The 22931-nt window shown below is 43.7% G+C and overlaps 1 protein-coding gene across 3 annotated transcripts; it reads left to right on the top strand.

Moving 5' to 3' along the window:
* Positions 1-1119: 1119 nt before the first annotated feature.
* CALM1 (calmodulin 1) lies at positions 1120-18886 on the top strand. 3 transcript variants are annotated; one of them, XM_053377066.1, is made up of 6 exons: positions 1120-1267; positions 5314-5344; positions 8752-8895; positions 14927-15033; positions 16956-17091; positions 17533-18886. In XM_053377066.1, exons 1-6 carry the CDS (start codon positions 1265-1267, stop codon positions 17559-17561), a joined length of 450 nt encoding a protein of 149 aa, XP_053233041.1. In that variant the 5' UTR covers positions 1120-1264; the 3' UTR covers positions 17562-18886. The 3 variants fall into 3 exon arrangements, with proteins under 3 accessions (XP_053233041.1, XP_053233059.1, XP_053233050.1); XM_053377084.1 differs by lacking the exon at positions 5314-5344 and having other exon boundaries at positions 1123-1267; XM_053377075.1 differs by lacking the exons at positions 1120-1267; positions 5314-5344 and adding an exon at positions 5442-5475.
* The last annotated feature ends 4045 nt before the right edge of the window (positions 18887-22931 follow it).

Genomic DNA, 22931 nt, shown 5'->3' with positions numbered 1-22931 from the left:
CAGACTTGTATTTGCAGATGTAGATTGCAAATGGAAATTTCATTCTTTAAAACCTTCCTCTCCTTGGCCACCACCAAGACTAAACCAGGGGTTAATACAAATTTCACAACCAAATCTCTCTCTCTCTCTATGCAACTTTACAATGAACTAGGCCAGGACCAGCACTGAAATAGGAAGGACCGGTTCTTTCTACTGAGATAATGGGCTGTATCTCCACTCTAAACCTTCCATTGCATGCAGCCCAATCCTATGCACATTTACTCAGAAATCCCATAAATGGATTCAAAATGGCTGGCTTTTGAGTTAGTGTGCAGCCTTGCAGTGTTTTATTACACAAATGATCATAATGCTCGTTATTATTCTAGCTACAAAAAGGCAGGCCCAATACATTTTGCTACCTGAGGCAGAACAGCTACCCTCCTCCTCCAAGTCAAGGTGCAAAGGTGCACAGTACAACCTGAGGTCTGCCAAGTTCATTTTGGCACCTTAACTTAAAGGAAACAAAATTCCCACAGGTTCCTCTCCTCCTCCCTGGGAGCAGAACTCCAGAAACAATAAGTGAACTAGGCAACAATTTGCTTCCCTTTCTTGCCCTCCCCCCACCCCCAAACCAGTCGCCTCAAGATCTCTCCTCCTCACTCTGCCTAACAGTAGGGCCGGCCCCAAACGCATCCTCGCCAGGCCCCTTTTCGCTCTTGTTTTTATTGCCAGGCTTCCGCACCTCGGGGCTTCTGAGGGAAGCAGCAGACACACAGCCTGCCCTTCTCCCTGCCTGCTGCGGAACAGCTCGGCCTCTCGGACCAAAGCAGGAACACGGAAGCCGCCTAAGCCGCGAGCAGCATCTGCTGCAACCCCTGGCAGGCGCTCCGAAGCCAATGCGCCGGCTGCTGCTGCTGCCCGCCGTTTCCTTGGAGGGAGATGGAGCGCGCGCCCAGCGACCCCTCTCCTCCTCCTCCTCGCCGCCTGCCAGCTGGGCTGGCGGCTGTGAGGGAGCGGGGGAGGGGCCGGGGCGGGTGTGGGGAGGGGAGGGGGGCAGGGCTGCCTGCTGCAGTCACTCTGCTGCCACATGCCCCAGTCCCGGGAGGGAGAGGGAAAAAGAAGGCGCTGCTCCGGCGGAGGGATACAGCGCGCCGTATAAAAAGCGCGCCGCGCAGCCTCACACCTACAGCATTTTTGGCGAAGCGAGGAGGCAGCGAGAGCTGAGAGCAGCCGCCCGCCTTCGGCACCTTCGCCCGTGCACAGACAAGCGCCATCACCAGCCGCAATGGTAGGTAGCTTTGGACCTGCGAGGAGAGGCGCTGATCTAGGCAATCGATAACTTTCCGGGTTACTTTGGAGCTGGCCTGGAGCACGCGCGGGCTGGCTTCGTTTCGCAGTTTTGCAAAAATGGACGAAGAGCATCTGGATCGGCTTGGGCGCGATGGAGCTGGCTGGCTTGCGCTTTCCCCCCCTTTCTTCCTTTCCCCCTTTTACTTTCTCGGAAGTTGCTGTTGCGGCGGGATCCTCTTGGCTGCTGCTGGCGGGAGCCTAACCGGAGCCCGGTTTCTTCTCACCCTGCCGCTCCCGTGCATTTGCTAGCTTCGGCGGCAGCGCCGGGGACTCGGTCAGGCCCGCGTCCCGGAGCTCGGCTGGCGAGCTCGTGTGGCTGATACTCGCTTTGGAGAAGGGGGGTGGGCGGGCGGGCTGCGGCGCAGCTGGATGGCCGACCCTCTTTGGGCACAGCTGGCCAGGATCGGTGGTCTCTCTCTCCTGCCTTCCCCCACCCCATTCACGGCTGCCTGCGCTGCGGGGTCTGCTCGGATGTCTTAAGGGGGGTGGGGGGTGGAGAGGGAGCCCTGACTTGCGCTTTCGCTCCCGACCCTTGATCCTTCTTGCCCAACCCAATCTTCACCCTCCAACTCAGCCACCCACGCGCCCTCTTCCCAGCTCCGGGGCTCGTTGCAGTTCTCGCTTCCTCTCCGCAGCAAAAGGAAGGGAGGGAAATAAAAACCCGGGGCTGCGGCCGGTTCCTGTCTTGCAGAGAAGCCGCTTGCCCGGAACTGGCGCGCTCTGCTTTGCCCCGATGCATGATGAATGCAAGCCGGGTTCCTCGCAGTTCGCGCCTCCGGAGGCTGGGTGGGGATGCTGGAGAGGCCACCGATCGCGCGGTTTGGAAAGGCTCGGAGAAGCAGCCGGAGCAGGGACGCTGCTGCCTGCAAAGCGAGACCGGCTTGGCTTCGTTTATTTTCTTTCCGCTTTGCATGCGCTCCGGGGCAGATGGCGGAGAGGGCAGCAGCGTGCGCGGGAGGCGCGCCCTGCTGCCGCTGCCTCCGCCGACACCCCACTCCATGAGTGTTTGCGCCCGCGCCTTGCCCGTGGGCAGAGGGTTCCCACGGTGGGGCCTCCGCCTCTCCCGAGGATGGAGGCGTTTGCCTGCGCCTTGCCTGGGGCGCGAGTCTTTCTTCCACCCCCCGGCCTCCATCCCCGCACGGGAAAAGGGGTGCTTATGTTTATAGCTTGCTTGTAGTTGGTTGGATGGGTCCCAGAAGAGTCGATGCAGGGCTCCTTCTTTGCAGCTGAGGATGGATCGGGGAGCTGAGCTGAGAAGGGGTCGAAGCTGTCATCCGCGTGGAAAATCGCAAGGGGGAGAATGGGGAATACAGATTCCGGCGTGGTCTGACTTCCTGGGGACACAAGACCACTTACTGCAGATCAGGGACACCAAAACACTTGCCTTAGAAAAAGAAAAAGCGCCCCTCGGTTGGACTCCGCAGCCCTTCTAGCGCGCCCTCTCTCCCGGTTCCTTTTCTGCCTGTGCTAATGAGTGAAATGACGACTTTTTATTTTGCCTCCCAGGGTCTATGCCAAGTGCATTAGGCAAGGGTGTGCATGGCATAGCTGTGGCTGCAGATGGGGGCAAGGCTCCCTCCCTTAACACAAATATAAAAATCCAAAGATTTTGGAATGTATGAGGCTATTGCAGACAGAGATCACCCCTTTCCCCCTTGGTGGGTGGGGAAATTGGAAAAATTTCCAGGCTTGCTAGAAGGAGATGGCAGTTCAGAAGGAAGATGGAAACAATCCCGGTTCCTCCACCAGCTGCACTGCGCAGGGGGGAACATCTGCAGTTATTGCGCTGTTTCTCCTTCTCCCCCACCCCTTTCCCCAAGCCCCTCAAACGCAGCAGTGCTTAAAAAGCCTTGGATGATGGCAGCATTACATCATTTCTCCACCTCTTCTTCCTCTCCGGTCTCCACCCTGACCCCAAGAGGCAGCGAGAGTAGCCGGTGAAAAGCTGGGGTGGTTTTAATAGGGACTCTATTAATCAGTTTCCTGTAAGCCTCAAGGAAGACACTGAAATGAAATTGCTACCTCAGGAGGATTCGGATAAGGTTTAGGTGGGCGTGAGAAGGAAAGCTCATGATCTGCGTACAGGAAAGTGTGTTAGAAGCATAATTGGCAAGATGGGGGTGCCACAAAAAGGATGGACTCCTGTTAGTGTCAAACAAACAGATTTATTGCTTGTGCTGTAGCTGCTTAAGGGGAAGCCTTTATTCCTCTTTTGCACCACGGAAGTGGACTACTTTCTGTGTCATTTTTGTTTTGTTTTTCTGTGCAACTTGATTTAACCTCATCCAATGCTGACTTGAGGGTTCCCCCTCCCCAAGAGCATTTATTAGATTGTGACCTTTTCATTCATTCTTCGGCCCTCTTTTTCTTTCTTTCCACAGCAAGGCACCACATATTTGCTGCAATATTGTGACGTCTTGGGGGGGGTGTATATGTGCTCTGGGTGGAAATCTCTGCTTTGGTTTCCTGGAGCGGAGAGGATAAGATTTTGCATGGCCAGATATGAATATGGGCCACGCATGGTGGATCTCCTGCTCCCCCTTCATCCTGTTTAGGAAGGGTGACATCACCAGAACCGACAGTCCCCCCCCCCCCTCCTTAATTACTTGGATGGGTGGGGTGGCTGCTTCTAGACAATATTGGCTATCTGGCCATAGCCACGGCACTCTGTGTTTTGTGCCTGCCAAAAAAAGGTTGGCAAACAGGGATGCTGCATAATGTAGCAACTTGCAAGTACAAAACCTAGATTATTATCCTTCACATGTCAGGCAGAGTGTTTGCTACACTCTTGCTTCTGTTGATTTGCATCATTTTCCCCCACTATTAGGTGTGGCCCTGTTTCCTGTTCTGCATTGCTCTGATATGTTATGTAAATCACTATGTCAACTTGCCTCACTGGAGGGAAATCCAGTGCTGGAGTTCTGGGTGGAGATAGGACAGGGTTTCACTTTTAGGTGCCAGCAACAAATGCTGTGAGTTTTTTGTTTCTTGCTTAAAAAAAGAAAAAGAAAAGAAAAACCTCCTTTGGGATGACCTTAATTCAATGGCAAGCCAGTGCATTGGCAAATCGGTGGTTGCCAACAAAGGCTTCCAAACCTCGGCTGTGTTTTTGACGCATATGTTCGTCTCCAAAGCCCACCCGCAGCAGCCATTTAGCTGTGTCTGTCTGAACTGTCTTGGTGGGGTTTGACCCTGGCAGTGTCAAGACACTTATGTGAGGTGGAGGAAGCGGTTTTCAAGACTACAGGAAGGCAAATTTATTTCTTGGGGGCATGGATGTGATCTGCCCAAGTTAAGCTTTTCTTTCCCTCTTTTGCCAGAGTTCAGTACATAATTTGCACGTCCCATTGAAATTGACAGAGACTTCGTAGTGCTGCTTGGGTTGTGCTCTGTACTCTTCAGCACACTGACCTGCTAAAACGCAATCCTGTGTTTGTCTTAAGTAGTGATATCTGAGTATGTAGAGTGTGAATGTCAGCCAAAGGCACCCTCAGCTGCCTTAAAATTAAGACTTTATCCAAAAACGGAAAACAAGCTTTTAAATAAAGCCCTGTATATGTCTGACTGTGGTCAGTTTTTGGAGGGAGCACCTGAAGGATTAAGCATTGCTAGATGGCCCACATCACGCATTGCATCATGCTAAGACTAGCAGCCTCTTGGCTGTAATGAAACTGTGATACAAAATTAATCTGGGTAGGATCTGTTCCTTGATCACTGATGTAGCAAGTTCTTGCTTCCCTGTCTTGGCAAGCTACCATTCTGGCTGGGCACCCTGTGCACACTCCTGCTGTGCTGCCTCAATCCTCTTTGTTCTCCCTTTAGCGGACAGAGCAATGATGTGTTGCCAATCGCTTCTGGATGTGCCAAACGTTAACATAACATTATGCCATCTTGCTTCTGAATTGCAATTGCACCTTGTGGTTTTGACTGACATAGCTACAGGTAAAAACAATGTTCTGAAATACTTTTCTATTCTTTATGTAGGCCGATCAGCTGACCGAAGAACAGATTGCTGGTAAGTATCCTAAATGGAGGGAGATGGTTTCTGTTGGCCTAGCAACCTATTCTGAATACAAAAATATTGCAGAACATTCTTGGTGGCTGCTATCGCTTGGCTGTTTCTCAGGATGGTACATTCCTATCTGAGTACGTTGATTTTTGGTTTTTTGTTTAAAAAAAGTGGGCAGGAAAATGTTTCCCACTTTGTTCTATGTTTCTTGAACATAATATATCACTTTATTACCGTTGTCATTTAAACATACTGGTTGATCATGCATCCCTTGTCTACTTCTTGTGCACGATACAATTATATCTGGATCAAGAAAAATGGTTGCAGCCAATGTTAGTTCTGCACAAGTGTAAACCCTTTGATGTGAATAACTTTGGTCCATTAGTGTCAGTGGGTTTACTCTGAGTAGAATTTACTTGGATACAACCCAAGGAGAGAAATAGATGGATTTGTTTGACTCTTTCTGTAAATGTGCAATGACGAAAATAACAAAATAATCACTAACTTGAAGATAAAATGCCCAGGAGCTGGCAGTTACTCTTGCCAGTTGGTAGTCATGAAATAGGTACTAATTTGAAAGTTCAGATAGGTAGAAGCTACACAAAGCAAGCACAAAATCACCCAAAGTGCATAAGGATCACTCAGTGGAGTACAGGAGACTGGCTTTCCCCAGATCTAATTTGCCAGTTCTTGAGTCCAATTGGCAACCCACAATATTAAATACAGCACATGATGATGGCTGCATTTGGGCAATCCTCAGACCATGGACTGGAGAACTGCAAATTTCCTTCTCCTCCCACATGGAACTTAATTCCAGGCTTAATTAAACCATAGTTTCTGCTCCGTTTGTGCAGGACTAGGACTAGAGGAAGGCTATTTCATAGTCTTGTGGGCAGTTGCACTGACTACAGCGGCCTTGGTCAACCTGCCACCCTCCCAACATTTCAGACTACAATTCCCATCAGCCCCAACCAGCATAGCTGTTGGTTGGCAGAGGCTGAGCTAGACCAAGTGTGGGCTGTCTTCTTCTTTTCCTCCCCTTGAATCCATTTTCCATCCCTATGCATTTTGTTCTTGTCAACCCCACAAGCTGATGTAGCACGGTGGCTGGAAGACTGAGCTATGATATGAATTTGGATGTCTTTGGTTCAACCCTCACCTCTGCTATGACTTGAAACATTGTTGGATGACGACGCTAGAACCTCTATGCATATTCAGGATCTTTTAAACAGTTATATAGGAAACTGTTTAATATGAAATCAGACAATTAGTCACTTTAGCCTAGTTCTCTGAACAGTAGTGGCTCTCTTTCAGATTCGGGGGTTGGCATCTTTCTTAGCCCTGCTTTGAGATGCCAAGGATCTAGAGTGGATCCTTTTTGTATGCAGAGCATGTGCTCTACCAATGGGCTTTGGCACATCTCTAAAAGACCTGATGATGAACTGTTACTAAAGAACATAAGCACCTTGCTGGACCAAGTCGAGAGTCCATCCTGTCCAGAACTTTTTGCAAGAACCCCAGCAACAAAAATTGGCCAGTGGTTCACTAGTAGACCACCATATAACGTCTGCTCACCCCTGGACTAAAACATGGTAGTTCATGTGGTTGGAACCCAAGCATTGCTGGTTTGATGATGTGTGTTTTGTGAGATAGATGCTTATTAACATATACTTAATAGTTCCTCCAGCTTGGTACAATTTGCTCCAAGTAATGTAGTATAGTGGCTGAACTCAGAAGCCTGCTATAAGTCTACTTGGGTATGCTTCTCCAGCCCTGCTGCCCAATCCCCTGCCCTGCAGCGTACAGAGATTAGAAACCCATTTTGCTAGGTTGTTCTAAGGATTGTGTTGTACTGAGTACTATGAAAATATTCTTAAAATGTTAAGTATTGTTGTTTAATATCAGTGGTGCAAAGGCCTTTACATAATCATGTCTACCATATCTTGAGTGCAACAGCTGGTCTTAATCAAAGACAACGTTAGTTTTTTAAAAAAGAAAGATTATTTTTGTTTTGTTTGAAGAGCTCAGTGTTAATTGACAGCTTGTCTCACCATAAAGACAATTCCTGTTCATCAGTTACAGAAAACTGGACTTATTGACTTGAACATTTTGAGCCATAGTGAATGGTTTGGGATGTGAGAGACTTTTTGGGTTCAAATCTCCATTTGGCCATGATTGCTTATAAGGTTCTCCGCTGTCTTTCAACCTGACAGGCTTTGGGTTTGAGGTGGGTGTTGTGAAATTACATTTAACGCACACTCTCTGTGCTGCATTGTATGCTGAAGAATTATGCTGGCTGGTTAAAGAAATAAATTGTGGTTAATGTGCTGCAGTTCATAACAATGGGGAGCTTGTATTATATGAACAACTGACATGAACTAGGGGAGGAAAAAAAGATGTTAACCCGAGAGACATTGACTCTGAACAGAGGTTGCTAATGGTTACAGAAGGAGTTTGGCATAACCGTGCCCTGGTTACCACATAACACTAGGCTATGGCTTGTAGTCAGTTTGAATGTGTGAGCCCAGCCAAGCAGACTAACCACGATCTGCTTTCTGCCAACAAATGACAGTGGTTTGTTGTTGGCTTACAAACTATGGCTTGTTTTTAAGTTTTGGTTTGGACCCAGCAGCTTTGTTTAACCCTGTTTTTTGGCTGCCCCACCTCAGATCTTTACCAACCTACAAAGGGATGAGGTATGAGCTGCTGAGAAACAAACCAAATCTTAGAGAAACAAGACAAGGTTTGTTTGGTCATCTATGAAGCCACTTCAGTTGAATAAACTTTGATTAAAACAAACCATGGGTTAGTGCTATGTGCAGACACTGTCGTTGGAAATTTACTCTTCTGCCTAGCGGTCTGTAATGCCATAACTGTTTTTTTCACACCTGTATCCCACCTTCCCCAAGTTACTCAGAACATGGGAGTTAGTTGCACAGCACCCATATAACATAGGTCGGGCTGAGAGAGGGAGATTGGTCCAAGTAAGCTTCATGGCTGAGTGGGGTTTTTGAAACCCCAGTCTGGTGCCCCCCTTTTTGTGGACTACCATCATCATTGGCCATGCTGTCTGATTGGAATTGTATTGCAAAACAATTCCAAGGCTGCCATGTTGGGACAGGCTGCAGCCCATGTTAGCTCTCATTTACTCCCAACAACAAACAGCATCCCTAGGACAAGCAAATTGATACTTCCAAGCAAGGTATTAAAACAGTTATATGCAGTGTTGGTGTCCAGTAATGTAGGTCTGTATATTCTCAATCAGATTTGCATATGTAAATTATCAACAAGGTGGAACGTTGTCTTAATTTGTCTGTAGGGATCATTGCTTGAACTAAGCAGTTTACAGCTGATAATGCCCTTGATGTCAGTCACGGTGCTAAATTGCGACGGGTCTTTTTTCTGTCCTCCAGAGTTCAAGGAAGCCTTCTCTCTATTTGACAAAGATGGTGATGGCACCATCACAACAAAAGAACTTGGGACAGTCATGAGGTCGCTGGGTCAAAACCCAACAGAAGCAGAGCTACAAGACATGATCAATGAGGTAGATGCTGATGGTAAGCATTTTGAAGAGGTGAACTTCTTACCATTGCTGCATGAACATAGCACCTCAATTTGGGAAATGTTTAGTTGTAGAAATCCTATGGAACGCTGGCTCTCTTGTTCAGAATGCTTTTAAGCTCCTAATAAGTGCAGCCATGACTTAATAAATTGTTATTAGTACGTAAATCATGGCGGCATTTTAGGTGAACAGGTATATGGATATATATGTGTCCACTGGGACCATTACTTTTCTTGATACTGTCCAGATCAGGTGACATATTAGTACTCCTCTATTCTTCTTTGGTCAGACCTCATCCAGAATTCTGCGTCTAGTTCTTGGTCCTGCAGTTTAAGAAGGATATATATTAAATATAATTTACCTGGAGGAGAGTGACAAAGTTGGTGAGTTTCCTGGAGAGGAAGTTCTGGTTGGCTACTGTGAGAATAGGATGCTGAACTAAATGGGCCATTGACCTGATCTATCAGGATCACAAGTTCTGTGAGGAAAGGTGGAATGAGTTGAATTTGTTTGGTCCAAAGCAGGGGGTGGTGGTTAACCTGTGATTCTCCATATGTTGCTTGACTCCAATTGCCAGGGATGATCGGAGTTGCAGTCCAGTCAAAATTGGGAGGGCCAAAGGTCTAGAGCAGGCATGTCCAAAGTCCCTGGCTGGTTTTCTCCGGCCTCTATGGCAGTTTATTTATTGGGGGTCAAATCCTTTAAAAAGAAGCTCAACAACTTTGGGGTAAAATTGTAAAAAAAAAGCTCAACAACTTTGGCTCTCACACATGTTTACGTCATCAAATCTGGCCCTCTTTGAAAAAAGTTTGGGCACCCCTCATCTAGAGTAAAGGAAGAAATGATGAAACAAATTTGTTTCCTTCTGCTCCAGAGGGTTGGAACTGAACCTGTGAATTCAGATGGCAAGAATAACTTCCCAATGTTATTATTTAATTTCTATACCACTTAGTATATTAAGAATATCTCTTAAGTGGTGTACAAAAAACTGAAGCAATAACAGAAAATTTAAAGCAAAATATTACAAAAACATGCAGTTTCATATAAAATGTTACATTAATATAAAGCTACTAATATATATAAATCAACTCATTCTCCTTCTGACATACCTTCTCTCTCAGCCTTCGAGTTCTCACCCAAGGCCCAAACAAGCTCTCAGCTCACCCACAAAAGTCTCACAATGAGAAGAGTTCCTAGAAACAGCAGACATCATCCTGGTCTCTCACTCTAGATTTGCATTTTATGGGCAGGCCCAAAGTGAATGGTACTTCCTCAGGCTGCCCGTAGCTATGTCCCATTCAGCTGCGCTCTTCACGCTCAGTTCGCGTACAGCAGGTTTGTTCCGTTTCCCAAGGGGTCCAAATAATGGGAAAAGAGCCCCCTTCCTCTCACTCTTTCTTCAGCCTGTGTTCTCTTCCTCCAAGGTATGAGTTGATTGACAGTGGGACAGGCTCTCCTTTGCTAATAGTTTTTTAAGCAGAGGCTGGATGACCACCTATGAGGAATGCTGTAGACTATAGACTACCTTTGATGCCCCTTCCAATGCTTTCTGGCACCTACTCTAGTCTCAGCCTCCTAAAAAGAAACGCCTGGAAGGAGGGGAACCAAAAATATATATGAGAAATTCCTCCTGAACAAGTCCATGTTGAAACCACATGGGTGTTGTGCAAGAACGTAGTGACTAAGATCCCACATGGTATCATAGAGGCTAATTGGAGGTGATCCCAGATGCCTTATTATGTGCTAATGTTTCGTATGTTCTTAATCACGGGTTTATAATGTTTCTTGGAGGTTTTTAATACAATGTATGAAAACAGTAGGAATAGAAGGACCATTTTTGGAAGGTATTAAAGCAATTTACTCAAGCCAAAGGGCCAAACTGATAATTAACAATAATCTCACTAATTCTTTTACAATTGCAAAGGGCACGAGACAGGGGTGCCCGTTGTCTCCCCTTCTATTTATTATGGTTTTGGAAATAATCGCAAATAAAATAAGGAAAACACCAAAAATAAGAGGTATAAGAATTGGAGAAAAAGAATATAAATTAAAGGCTTACGCCGATGATTTGGTATTGTCTTTAGAGGACCCAATAGAAAGTGCCAGTAATGCCCTGGAGTTATTAGAGGAATTCGGTAAATTGTCTGGGTTTAAGTTAAATAAAATAAAAACTAAGATCTTAACAAAAAATTTGGCCGAAGATGTAAAAAACCAGCTAGAACTAAAAACAGGTATTAAAGTGGTGAAAAAGGTAAAATACCTGGGAATATGGATCTCCCCGAAAAATATAAATTTAGTGGAGGATAACTACACTAAGGTCTGGAGAGAAATTAAGAAAGACTTAGATACTTGGAATAGGTTAAAATTGTCCTGGACAGGAAGGATGGCCGCGATTAAGATGAGCATTCTTCCGAGACTACTGTTTTTATTCCAGAATATCCCGGTAATTAGAGGTACGGCATGTTTTAAGAATTGGCAAAGAACTTTAGCTAAATTTATATGGCAAGGGAAAAGGGCAAGAATTAAATTCAAACTCCTCACGGATCTAAGAGAAAGAGGGGGTTTTGCAGTTCCGAACTTAAAACTTTATTATGAGGCCGCTTGTCTTTGTTGGATAAAAGAATGGGCCATTTTAAAAAACACGGATTTGTTGGATCTAGAGGGATTTAACATTAGATTCGGCTGGCATGCTTATTTGTGGCATGATAAAGGAAAGATCCACAGAGGCTTCTCTAATCATATCATTAGAGGCTCGTTATTAGAAGTTTGGAACAGGAACAAAAAGCTGATTGAAAGAGACACCCCTTGGTGGCTTTCACCAATTGATATCTTAACAATAAAAAAGTTAAATCTGGAATGTGAAAGATGGACATACGAAGATCTCCTAGTTAAATCAGAAAGAGGGTGGAAAATTAGACCGTACGAAGAGCTAAAGGATAAATTAACTGGATGGATACAATTTCACCAAATTAATGCGTTATGGTACGATCATAAAAAAATAGGAATGAGTGAAAAAAAGTCCAGGTACCAGGTGGAAATCTTAGAAAGTAATACTAAACTTTTATCCAAAATGTATAACCAACTGTTAGACTGGGATACTAAAGATGAAGAGGTGAAAGGAGTCATGGTCAAATGGGCCAGAGACCTTGGATATAATCTGGAGTTTGACAGATGGGTAAAACTTTGGAAGAAAGGTATGAAGTTCACAGCATGTGCTGCTCTCCGAGAAAATATGGAGAAAATGATGTATCGTTGGTACATCACCCCGGCAAAACTGGGGAAGATGTATAAGACCGGAGACAGCACATGCTGGAAATGTAAAACTAAAGAGGGTAATTTCTTTCACATGTGGTGGACCTGTGACGAAGTGAAAAGATTTTGGGGACAAATTTACGATGAATTAAAAAGAATACTGAAATACACCTTCCCCAAAAAACCTGAAGCGTTCCTTTTAGGTATGATCGGAGAGGAGATCAAAAATGAAGACCAAACATTCTTTCAATATGCAATGGTGGCCGCCAGGATTTTGTTAGCGCAAAACTGGAAAACTTCCAATATCCCCACCATTAGAGAATGGCAAATGAAATTATATGAGTATATAGAATTAGCTAGAATGTCACAAAAAATTAGGCATCAAAAAATCGTTAAGTTTACGAACGACTGGAATAAATTTGTAAGTTACATTGAAATCAATCTAGGTATTACCAAAATCACAGTGGGCGGAATCTAAAACCTGCGATGTAAAGAGCTGATATAATACAATCTGCAGATAAGCGATGAGTTTATTTTGCCTAAACTGAGATGGAAGGAAGTCAATTGAGTGATGTTATGTTGGTTTGTTTGTTTTATGTTTATAGGCGTTGTTTGTTGTTGTTGTTTGTTTGTTTGTTTGCTTTTTTTTCTTTTCAGTCTTTTTTCTTTTTTGTATTGTTTGATGTCGTTTCCAAAATATCAATAAAAAGATTAGTAAAAAAAAAAAAAAAATCACGGGTCCCCAACCTTCCTGGGCCAGGGGCCTGCCTGGAAAATCTAAGACTGTTAATGCGCACCACAAATACCCATTTCACAGGAGAAAAACTGGCTGCATTCAGAACCTCATTGCAATACAGTTCTACATCTCCTCCAAACAAATAAAACAGTGGCAAAAATCAGGCAGTTCCTTCCCTGCTACTTCCAACTAATAAAACAAAAATGCTGGAGGAGGGGTATCACAGAATTCTAGAGTTGGAAGGGACCACGAGGATCATCTAGTCCAACCCTCAGCAGTGCAGGAATATTTCACTCAACGTGGGGCTCAAACCCATGACCCTGAGATGAGTCTCATGCTCTTAACAACTGAGCTATCCTTCAGGATATCCCTTGTGGGTAGCAGTGGAGGTGTCTGAGGGTGACATGATGCCCAAGAGTATATGTTAGCAACTCCAGTTCCAAGTATTATATCTGTTATGTATATTGTGAATGAATATATATATATATATATATATATATATATATATATATATATATATATACACACATTCTGCTGGTGTTAAACATACCGTATTTTAAAGTTTATTTTTAAAGAGGTTTTTTGTCCTGCTATCGACACCATAAACAGCTTATCCATTGCTAACATTTGACTAACACATCTTATCCCCAATGAGATTCAACAACAACCATTATTTAAGAAATGGTTCAGTTGGCATCAATTCTACTAAAAAGAGTAGAGCTTAATTTGAGGGAATTTCTTGGGATTTTGTGGGCCTGTTCAGCAAATTGCTGTTGAAAGCATGGAGCATGTTAAGTTCAGGTCCTAAGCGAAATGGTCACAGTATTGCCCCTTTTTAAGGTCAACCAAAGAACATGTACCTATTTCTGGGGGTTGGCAATAGAATTGTTGCCCGCTTCTGTGTTCTGTTGAACATCATAAGAGCCTGCTTGGTGAGGCCATTGGCCCATCTTTTCCTGCATTCTCTTCTCACTGTTGCCAACCAGATGCCTATGAGAAACCTGGAAGCAGGACCTGAATGCAAGATTTTAATAGTAGAGATGGAAGCTATCGCTTCTGACTCTAAAACCTATTGGAGCTTATAGGAGTGCCCCTAGTGGGCAGGAGGTGACAGCGCTAGAGAGTTTATTTGTTGGCATTGTATTCTCCAAACAGTAGCTCAATTCAAAATGCATTGTAACACCTCTTAAACCATCTTAAAGAGTCCTTTTGGAGATGCCCAGCTTCTTACATGTCTAGTTCAATACCTGGTCTTTCAACAGACACGGTAAGCTGTAAAGCCCTCACAGCACTTCTAAGTAGTGTCTGTATATTAAATACACCAGCTACCAGCTTGACCCGCAGTAGTGATTCAATGAGAAGAATTAAGAGTAGCTCCAAGTTTGCTGGAGTTTCAGGTTGTAATGGCAGTCCAGAGAAGAATCCTCTTGGATGGTGAACCAACTGCAAAGGATGTTAAATCAAGTTAGGCTGGTCTCATTCACATATATTAACAGAACAACCATGCTTTTAGGACAGGGATGTGGAGCCTCAGGACCAGGGGCTGAGTGCAGTTCTCTAGACCTTTTTGTCTGTCCCTCAAGTCTCTCCCTAGTCACGCCCCTTCTCTGCAGGCCACACCCTCTTTGCACCCTCCTTGAGTGCTTTTGCCTAGTTAGAATGGGTCCTTGGACTCTGATAATTCTGCTTGCTTTCCTGGATGAAAGATAGAGAGGGCTGTGTGTGTGTGTGACAACAGGCCTTTGGTACAGAGGTAAAATGAACATCCATTGCTCTGCCCACTTTTGCTTCTGGCCTTACCCTCGTCTGGTCCATGGCTCACTGGAAGACTGCGCAATAAGGAATGTTGTGTTCAGGCTGAAAAAATGTTCCCCACCCCTGTTCCTGGTAAACAAGTTGAGATTTGTTAACTTTGAAAGCAAACTCTGTTGTCATAAAAGGAAAAGGTGTTGTTTGCCATTTTTTAATAAAGTTTTTTAAAAATAAGTTTTGCTATAATTTATTCTCTTCTCACCACCACCCCATTTTTATTTTAAAGGCAATGGCACTATTGACTTCCCCGAGTTCTTGACCATGATGGCCCGAAAAATGAAGGACACAGACAGCGAGGAAGAAATTCGTGAGGCATTCAGAGTCTTTGACAAGGTATATTTTGGAGGCATTAACTGGGTGTTTGGGATGTCTGAGTTGTTGGTTTGGTTACAGCAAAAATAAGGAGTTTTCTCAGTTGCTGAATGCAGTTGAAAAATACACACACACACAGAGAGAGAGAGAGAGAGAGAGAGAGAGAGAGAGAGAGAGAGAGACCCTCATAAGGTTCAGTATACATCAATGGCTTTTTATGTAGAAGGCCATAATCAAATTTCTACTGGGCCACTTACTTGGTGTAATTTACCAAGCCAGCTTTTTTGGGGAACGATAAAATGACTGTGTACCAAACTCATTACAGACAAGGGCAACTGCAAGGGCAAAAGGCATTCTGGAGAGCTTGAAGGAGGACATCTTCACACAACCATTTTGAGATGGGCATCTACAAAAATATAGAACGTGACAAATGTCAGACAACCAGGGTTGGCTGATGTTTCATGAGTACATGCTCTGTGGCAAATTGTTCGGTTTGTTGCTCTGTAATGTGTGAAATGACTCTTCCCCTTAGACTCAGCTGAATTCTAAGTAAGGGAGGAGGAAAGCTTGTTGTGTCAGTATTTATCCCATTGATTGAGGTTACTTTGAGAGGGGGTAATTTCCCCATGGATGCCCCGTGGAGGGTTGTGGCTATGTAAACAACTGGCCTAAATTTGAACATCTGGTCCCCACTGCATGTAGTGCCTCTCCTGGAGCAAATTCCCCTGTATCGATGTGTTAAAGGCTCCTCCCAAACCATGATCTCACGTCTGAAACAGGCCAATGACTTAACAATGCAAATTTGCCCTGATTTTTTAGTAATTAAAAAAAACCCCAACACTCTGGACTTCTTTGTATTGTTGGTATACCAGATATCATCAATTGCAGGGTTCTGGCTTAAATAAAATGTCCTGCTAAATAGAAGGCAAAAATCTGAGGAACTACATGATTAGTGCCATATATACCCAGCAGGACTTCTGGATCATGTTTTTTTTTTTAAATAGCAGTTTACCATGCTGCATGAATCCTGTTTTAAAAACAAGTTCAGGGGATTTCAAAAGTGGTTAGTGATGCCATTGGCTTGTGGCTGACATTCGAAAAGAAAAATATTAAGTCTTTGTGAACATCCTGAAGCTGATTGTGTGAGCCAAATTGAGATGTGACCCCAATACTTTCAGGGTTATTTGCTTCCATGATCTTATTCTGTCACACTCTTGATTTGTTCCCTGTGAATGGGAGTTGTGGGGAATATTTCACTGCTCCCAGCTTTTACTAGTTATCGGACTTGCCTGTAGATTGGAGTGGGGAGTGGGAACCTCCCACCAAATGAAGCAAAACAATAATCCCAGCAGCTTCCCTTGCATCAAAGAGTTTTGTTAAATGATTATTCAAGGGCTTTCTTGACATTTCTTAAGTGGTTCCATACTAGAGATAGCTCCATAAGGCAGGCATAGAGGTTGTGGACAGAATCATTGATGTTAAATCTTTTTTCCCAAAGAACTGTTCCATCAAGGTAACAAAAATAAGCGGCTTGAGGACTGCAGCCTGTTGAGTCAGACTTCAGTTGCTTAGTTCCTTGGATGAAAAGTGGGATAGGAATGTAGTAGGAGTAGGAGTAATAATTAATCATAATCACCACCTACCTCTTCTCAGGCTATCATTTTAGAAGGTAGAATTGCATTGCTCTCTAGATAGTTGTGCAGCCTTAAGTGGGCAAACCTTACTTAGGAATAAGGGCAATCAAAGTGGAACTTGCATGCACAACACATGCACAAGCCATCAAATTCTTGCCCTAAAGCATAGGCAGGTCAGGCTGTGTGTCCATCCCACCTACAATATAGGTTCTGGGCTGGCTTGAGAAGGTCAGAGTGAGTGACAACCTCTACTGGGTTTTTAAAAAAATCTTTACTGTAATCTCAATCCCTTGTCACTTGTCTTTCCAGGATGGCAATGGTTACATCAGTGCGGCAGAACTACGTCATGTTATGACAAACTTAGGAGAGAAGCTAACGGATGAAGAAGTAGACGAAATGATCAGAGAAGCAGATATTGATGGAGATGGACAAGTCAACTATGAAGGTGAGGTGTGGTTTCCTCTGTAGCTATTTATTAGCATTGTGCAGGCATAAGGAACACAGGGCCTTCCAGATGTTGTGGGATGTCAACTCTTGTCTACCTTAGCCAGCATGGCAAGTTGGAGGTGAGGGAAGTTGTGGACAAGCAATAGCTGGAGGACCAGTGATTCCCCATCGATGCCCTAGAACAGTGTTTCTCAAACCTGGGTCTCCAGATCATTTTGGACTACAATTCCCATCATCCCTGACCACTGGTCCCGCTAGCTAAGGATGATGGGAGTTGTAGTCCAGCAACAGCTAGAGACCCAGATTTGGGAAACCCTGCCCTACTAGAAGCTGTAGGTTGCTACTTTCCTTGCTTGTCCCATAATTTCAGTGTTTGCTATTGATAGTACTTGCTTTCAAAATGTATTAAAAGTAGTGGGATTTCTTTTGTCTCTTTCAGAATTCGTACAGATGATGACTGCAAAATGAAGAGACTTCCTTACACCTTTTTTTTCCTCTAGAAGAATCAAATTGAATCTTTTACTTACCTCTTGCAAAAAAAATAATAATGTTCATTTATTCATTCTGTTTCTGTATAGCAAAACTGAATGTCAAAATACCTTCTGTCCACAAACTGCATGTAATGGTTGGTGGTCCTGTTCCCAAAAAAAATCGAGTTAAACTTATCAGTTTTTTCCAATATAAATAATTGTACTACCTTTTAAAAATAAGAAAGCACTTAGTGAACTCCTCAAAGTTCCATTTGCTAATGACTATTACACTGTTTGGGCTGGCCAGTTTTTCATGCATGCAGCTTGACAATTGAGCACAGTCAGACGTTTGTATTAAAACAGTTTTAAAAAAAAGAGAGGGGAAAAACACCAAATCTTAAAAAAAATATTAAAAAAAATCATCCACTCTTTTGTCCAAAAAGTGGATTCTAGCTCAATTTGTAGTTATAAAATTGTCATAGCTGGTTTATTTTCAAATTGGTCTATACCTCAGGATGGTATGCAGCAAAAATAGTTGAAGGATGCAAAATGTTTAGAAGGAATCCCCCCCCAAGATGGAAAAGATTATCCTGTATGTAGAAGCAGTGTCCTCCCCCCCCCACCCCCAAATGCAGCGGAGGTTATGGGTGGCATGTCTGTGTTAACATTGGTTTTAATATTGTCTGCATTGCACTATTGTGAAACGGGTGTTGGGCTGTTACCGTTCACAAAACTTTTATTTTTTATTTAAAAAAAAGAGAACCTCCATCAAGGGGCGGGAGCATTTTTTTGGACACACAACTCTCTTTCTCTCTCTCTATCTCTCTCTCTTTCTCTTTCTCTCTTTCTCTCTTTCTCTCTTGCATTTTTAAAAAACCTTCCGTAATGAGACTTGGAGCTGGCGGGGTAGCCTGTGGACTTCAGCACAACTATCAACATCGCTGTTCAAGATATTACAGTTATGTCCATTCCAAGTTGTAAATGCTAGTCTTTTTTTCCAATAAAAGACCATTAACTTAAAGGTGGTGTTACATGCTTCGTAAAAGCCGAAACTATATATCTATATACGTACATATATATATATATATATATATAAATACATAAATATATATATACAATTTGAGAGACAAAACCAAAAAAATTTAAATAAAGAAGGCAGTAGGAAGGGGAAATAAATGTGTTCTGTGAATGACTTGCTGCTAAATTATAATGCACATGTATGCAATAACTTAACCCGTTTAACGTTTCTTCAAGATGGCAAGAACTGACCTCTTGTAACCCAAGACCTTTGCTATAAATAAATGAACTTGTGCTTGCCTTTCATATTTATGACAATCTTAATTCAGTGGCTCACAAAACTGGCTTGATTCTAACTCAGCGTTCTGTAGTCTGCAGGGAAATGGCACTTTTTTCTCCTGTCGTCTGTGTTTAGCTGGAATGCTGGGCTTTTTTATATATATATAGAAAAGGGCACTTTTGAGGGTGTCCGCCCTCCACACACAAAAATAAAAATAAAATGAAAAATTACTAACCACTCATCCTGTTGGGAGATGCATGGAAGCAAGTTATCAAGCATGATTAAGAATTTGGGTGAGGGTGGAAATGGGGAACAGGCAGAACAGCTTTCAACGTGGGAGTCCAACAAAGGTGTGTTAGGAGCAATTTTTAAATACAAATTTCCTTACATGCAGTATTGTTTCAAGAGAGAGATCCAGATTACACACTGAAGGACCTCAAACAAAAAAGAAGCCGAACTCTGGGGCTGCCAGGATTTCTTCCTCATTTTATTTATTTATTACGTTTACCCCTCTTCTCCAAGGAGCTAAAAGTGTTGTACGTGGTTCTCCCTTTCCCCATTTTATCTTCACAACAACCCTGTGAGGTAGGTTAGGCTGACTGGCCTAAGGTCACCCAGCCAACGTCATGCCTGGTCTCCCAGACCCCTAGTCTGACATTGTAACCACTATGCCACACAGTCTTGTCTTCTACTTCTAATCCTGGGGAGGCAGAAAGAGATGGGAGAACTGAAACCCTGAGCACCGCATGTCCTGTTCAGCTACTAATTTTTAAAGCTTGTTTCTGCAGAACTTGAAAGTTGGGTTCAATAGCATTATAGAGCTTGGGCAATACCAGTAGCAAGAAAAAAAATACACACCAGAATATGTATAGCATAAAATTTCTGTTCTCCTGCATTATCTAGGCTACGCTTATGCAGAAGATGTGTGTGTACTGGGGGAGATAGGGGACATTGTGAGTAAAGAGTGTGAAGGACAGGGAAAGTTCTCTAGATGATGCTTCTCACTAGAAGAAGCCAGCATCTTAGCATCAAATCCTCAATGGGGAACTATGCTACACAGTCGTCTCTGGTTCCTGCAGCTCTGTAGAATCCTAGTTCCTAAAGACCAGGAATCAAAAGAGACATGAACCATGTGAATGCTTCCATTCTGCAACAAGACCTCTGGTCTCCCCAGCTGTTGGACTCTCATGAGCTCTGACCAGTGCTCAGGGATTATGGAAATTGTGGTCTCCGCAATATCTGGAGAGCCACAGGTCCTCCACTGCTGCTTTATAGCAACTCCTAATTGAGGCCACTGTTGCTGTCCCAGATAACTGGCTTACCCACAGCTGCTCAGTGGATTTAGTTTTAGGACCTCTTGGTTTCGGGTCTGCAGCAGCATTTAAGGGATCTGCAGCCCATATTGGTAGTTAGACAGACAATGCGGTAAATGTGTCGTATTTCCAAATAGGCATGCACTTTAGGAAGCAGCAGATCATGGCTTACTAGGCTGCATGCCTTTGCTTATTGCGCACAGCCAGCATGCCAAACAAACACTCCCAGGCAGCAAGCTGTGGCGTAGCAAGTTCTGCCAGTTCTCTGCTGCAATATAATAGTGCACTGTAGCTAAAGCTTCTGCATGGCTGTATATTTTTTTTTGTCCTGCTTCTGTCCTTCAAGGGGACGCTTCTGAAAAGGTTTTAAGACTTTGGAGCATTCCATTCCAGGAGGAACAGAAAAAGAAGATTGGTGTTAGCTATAGCCCCTTCTCATAACACGCCTGTGTGGTGGCATCAGTTGCCCCTGCAGGTGAGGTGATGGGGTGAAAATGCACTCCTGTGTCTCAGAGCAGCTGCTACTCCAAACAATGACTTCTTTGCAAACATCAAGTACTGTAAATGTTACTGATACATACTGATCACAAATGATAGGGATTCCAGTCTGGCAATCGCTTGGTCATTTTAAGCATCACACTATGCAGAAATTGATATTAAGCAGAACAAGAACTGCAACAAGAAAGACTTGGTTTTCTATCCTTAAACAACAGGCAACATGCTCAGTCCTCATTGGGTCATTTGGGGAGGGTTTTTGGTTTTGCTTTGCTCCTTGGGAGTTATTTTCCAGTTTATTTATTTATTTTTAAATCTACAGATTCCCCCGAGGCTGCTGATATCTCCCTCTTCTGTGTGAGTAGTTCTGTTTTGGCTGCATAAGCAACAGCACTCACAACCATGAACATCAGAAATGGGAAGAATGGCTCTATGGGAAATATAAAAAGGATTAGCCAAGATGCAAAGCTAGACTGCTTCAGTCTAACAATGCTTATTATATTTATAATCTTCATAGACACCACCTGATTATTATTAAATTTATAATGTAATGGGTCTGAGATGACTGATTCACCCAGGCCTCTTAACAGGAGCAGTCCTGTTCAGCTTCCTCAGCAGAACTGCATTATCCACCATCAGATCATGCTGGAAATCATAGAAACACAGGTGCAAGGGACCTCAAAAATCATCTAGCCCAACCCCTGCTGATGCAAGAAATTAACTATTCCACAGCATCCCTGATAAGCAGCTGCCCAGTAATGAAGGATATTCCATCTACCTTCCAAAGCAGTCTGTTGCATTGTAGAACATGTTTGGAATAAATCACTTTGTTGGGAAGAAGCTACAAGACTGACTGACCGATAATCATCTGGGATTGCTGCAGGTGCAAACAGGTAAGGCTGATAAGAGGCTGCAAGCTCCCAGGCGACTTAAAAACCTCAGGGGAAAGGCTGAAGGGAGACCAGAGGTTGCCTCTTGCAATAGGACAGATGGACTTACCTACTGGTTGTTATGAGCATGGTGACTGTGGTGCTGTATGTTCTGGAAGTAAGCAAGGGCCAACTGCCCTAAACTCTGAAGGACATGGGCCTTGACCCTGAGTGGAGAGAGCAACAGTTGTTAGTGCCAACCTGTTTTTGAAAGTTGCTTTGGTACACTTTTGAGAGGAAAGCAACTAAATAATAATAATAAACACTAACTCGTGCACAAGTGTTAGTTAGTGGAAGATGTCTCATAGCTGAGAAACACAGCCTACACAGGGATTGCGAGGTGGGGAGAGAATTACTTATGAAACATGGTAAATAAGGCAAATACAAAGATTTTTGTCCTGACAGACCTTTGCTTGCTACCTGGCTGTTGTGGCAGGGCCTACTGAGGGAGGCTCTTGTACTTTTATGTGTGCTTTAGAATGGCATTAAGCGTCTCCAGTGCTGTTTTCAATAGGGCTGCTCATTTATTTGCTTTTAAAAAATATTTATTGCATGTGTTCTAGCTGTATCTGCTTTAATTAATGCGGTGTGCCGCCTTGGGTCCTGCACTGGGAGAAGAGGCAGGATATAAATAAAATAAGATACAGGACAAAAGAGCTTGTGAAAACAGACTGAAGAGCAAATTGTTGTAGCTTGGTGGTGGAGCATTTGCTTGGCCTGTAGAATGTTCCAGGTGCAATTCCTGGCAGGTGAGGCTGGGAATGTCCCTTCTCTGAAATCCTGGATAACGACTGCCAGTCGTAGACTAGATTAGGCTAGATGGGTCCATGGTTGCACTTTGTATAAGGCAGCTTCCTATGTTCCTACCTTTTTGGGGGGGGGTGCCATCTTTCTAATGCAATGATTATCTACTCTGTCAAAAACAATCCTTTCATGACCAAAGAGGTTCCCTTCCTCTTCTCCTTTCACTGGAACAGCAACACTTTGTATCCAAGCTGTAATATGGAAAATATATTCATAAGGTGGAGATTTTTGAATACATCTTGGTTCATAACAATACAGGGATCAGGAAGGAATCTGTTGATTTTACTCAGTTCAGTAATCCGGAGGAGTATTTTCATACCTGAGCCTTAAATAGGTGTTTGCGTTTCCCACCACTGTAGTGGAAATCTGCCGGCTTTGCTGGCTTGAGTGAATTTTTGATTTTAAGTGGTTCCGGCTTCTGCTTTCTATCCTGCCGTAGCGACACTCACACATGCACACAGATAGATTCACAGAGCTCCTACTTGCTTGAGCCACACAGATTTATTGCATTGCGGTACAGTGGTACCTTG

This window comes from Podarcis raffonei, chromosome 1, assembly GCF_027172205.1.
Source record: "Podarcis raffonei isolate rPodRaf1 chromosome 1, rPodRaf1.pri, whole genome shotgun sequence".
Classification (NCBI taxonomy): domain Eukaryota; kingdom Metazoa; phylum Chordata; class Lepidosauria; order Squamata; family Lacertidae; genus Podarcis; species Podarcis raffonei.
The sequence above is the reverse complement of the archived record's forward strand: the minus strand, read 5'-3'. Positions and strand labels throughout refer to the sequence as shown.

Excerpts from the sequence above, each read along its gene's own strand:
- CALM1 (XM_053377066.1), top strand. Across the intron at positions 8,896-14,926 it reads CAATGAGGTAGATGCTGATG|GCAATGGCACTATTGACTTC; the intron begins GTAAGCATTTTG and ends TTTATTTTAAAG. Across the intron at positions 17,092-17,532 it reads TGGACAAGTCAACTATGAAG|AATTCGTACAGATGATGACT; the intron begins GTGAGGTGTGGT and ends TGTCTCTTTCAG.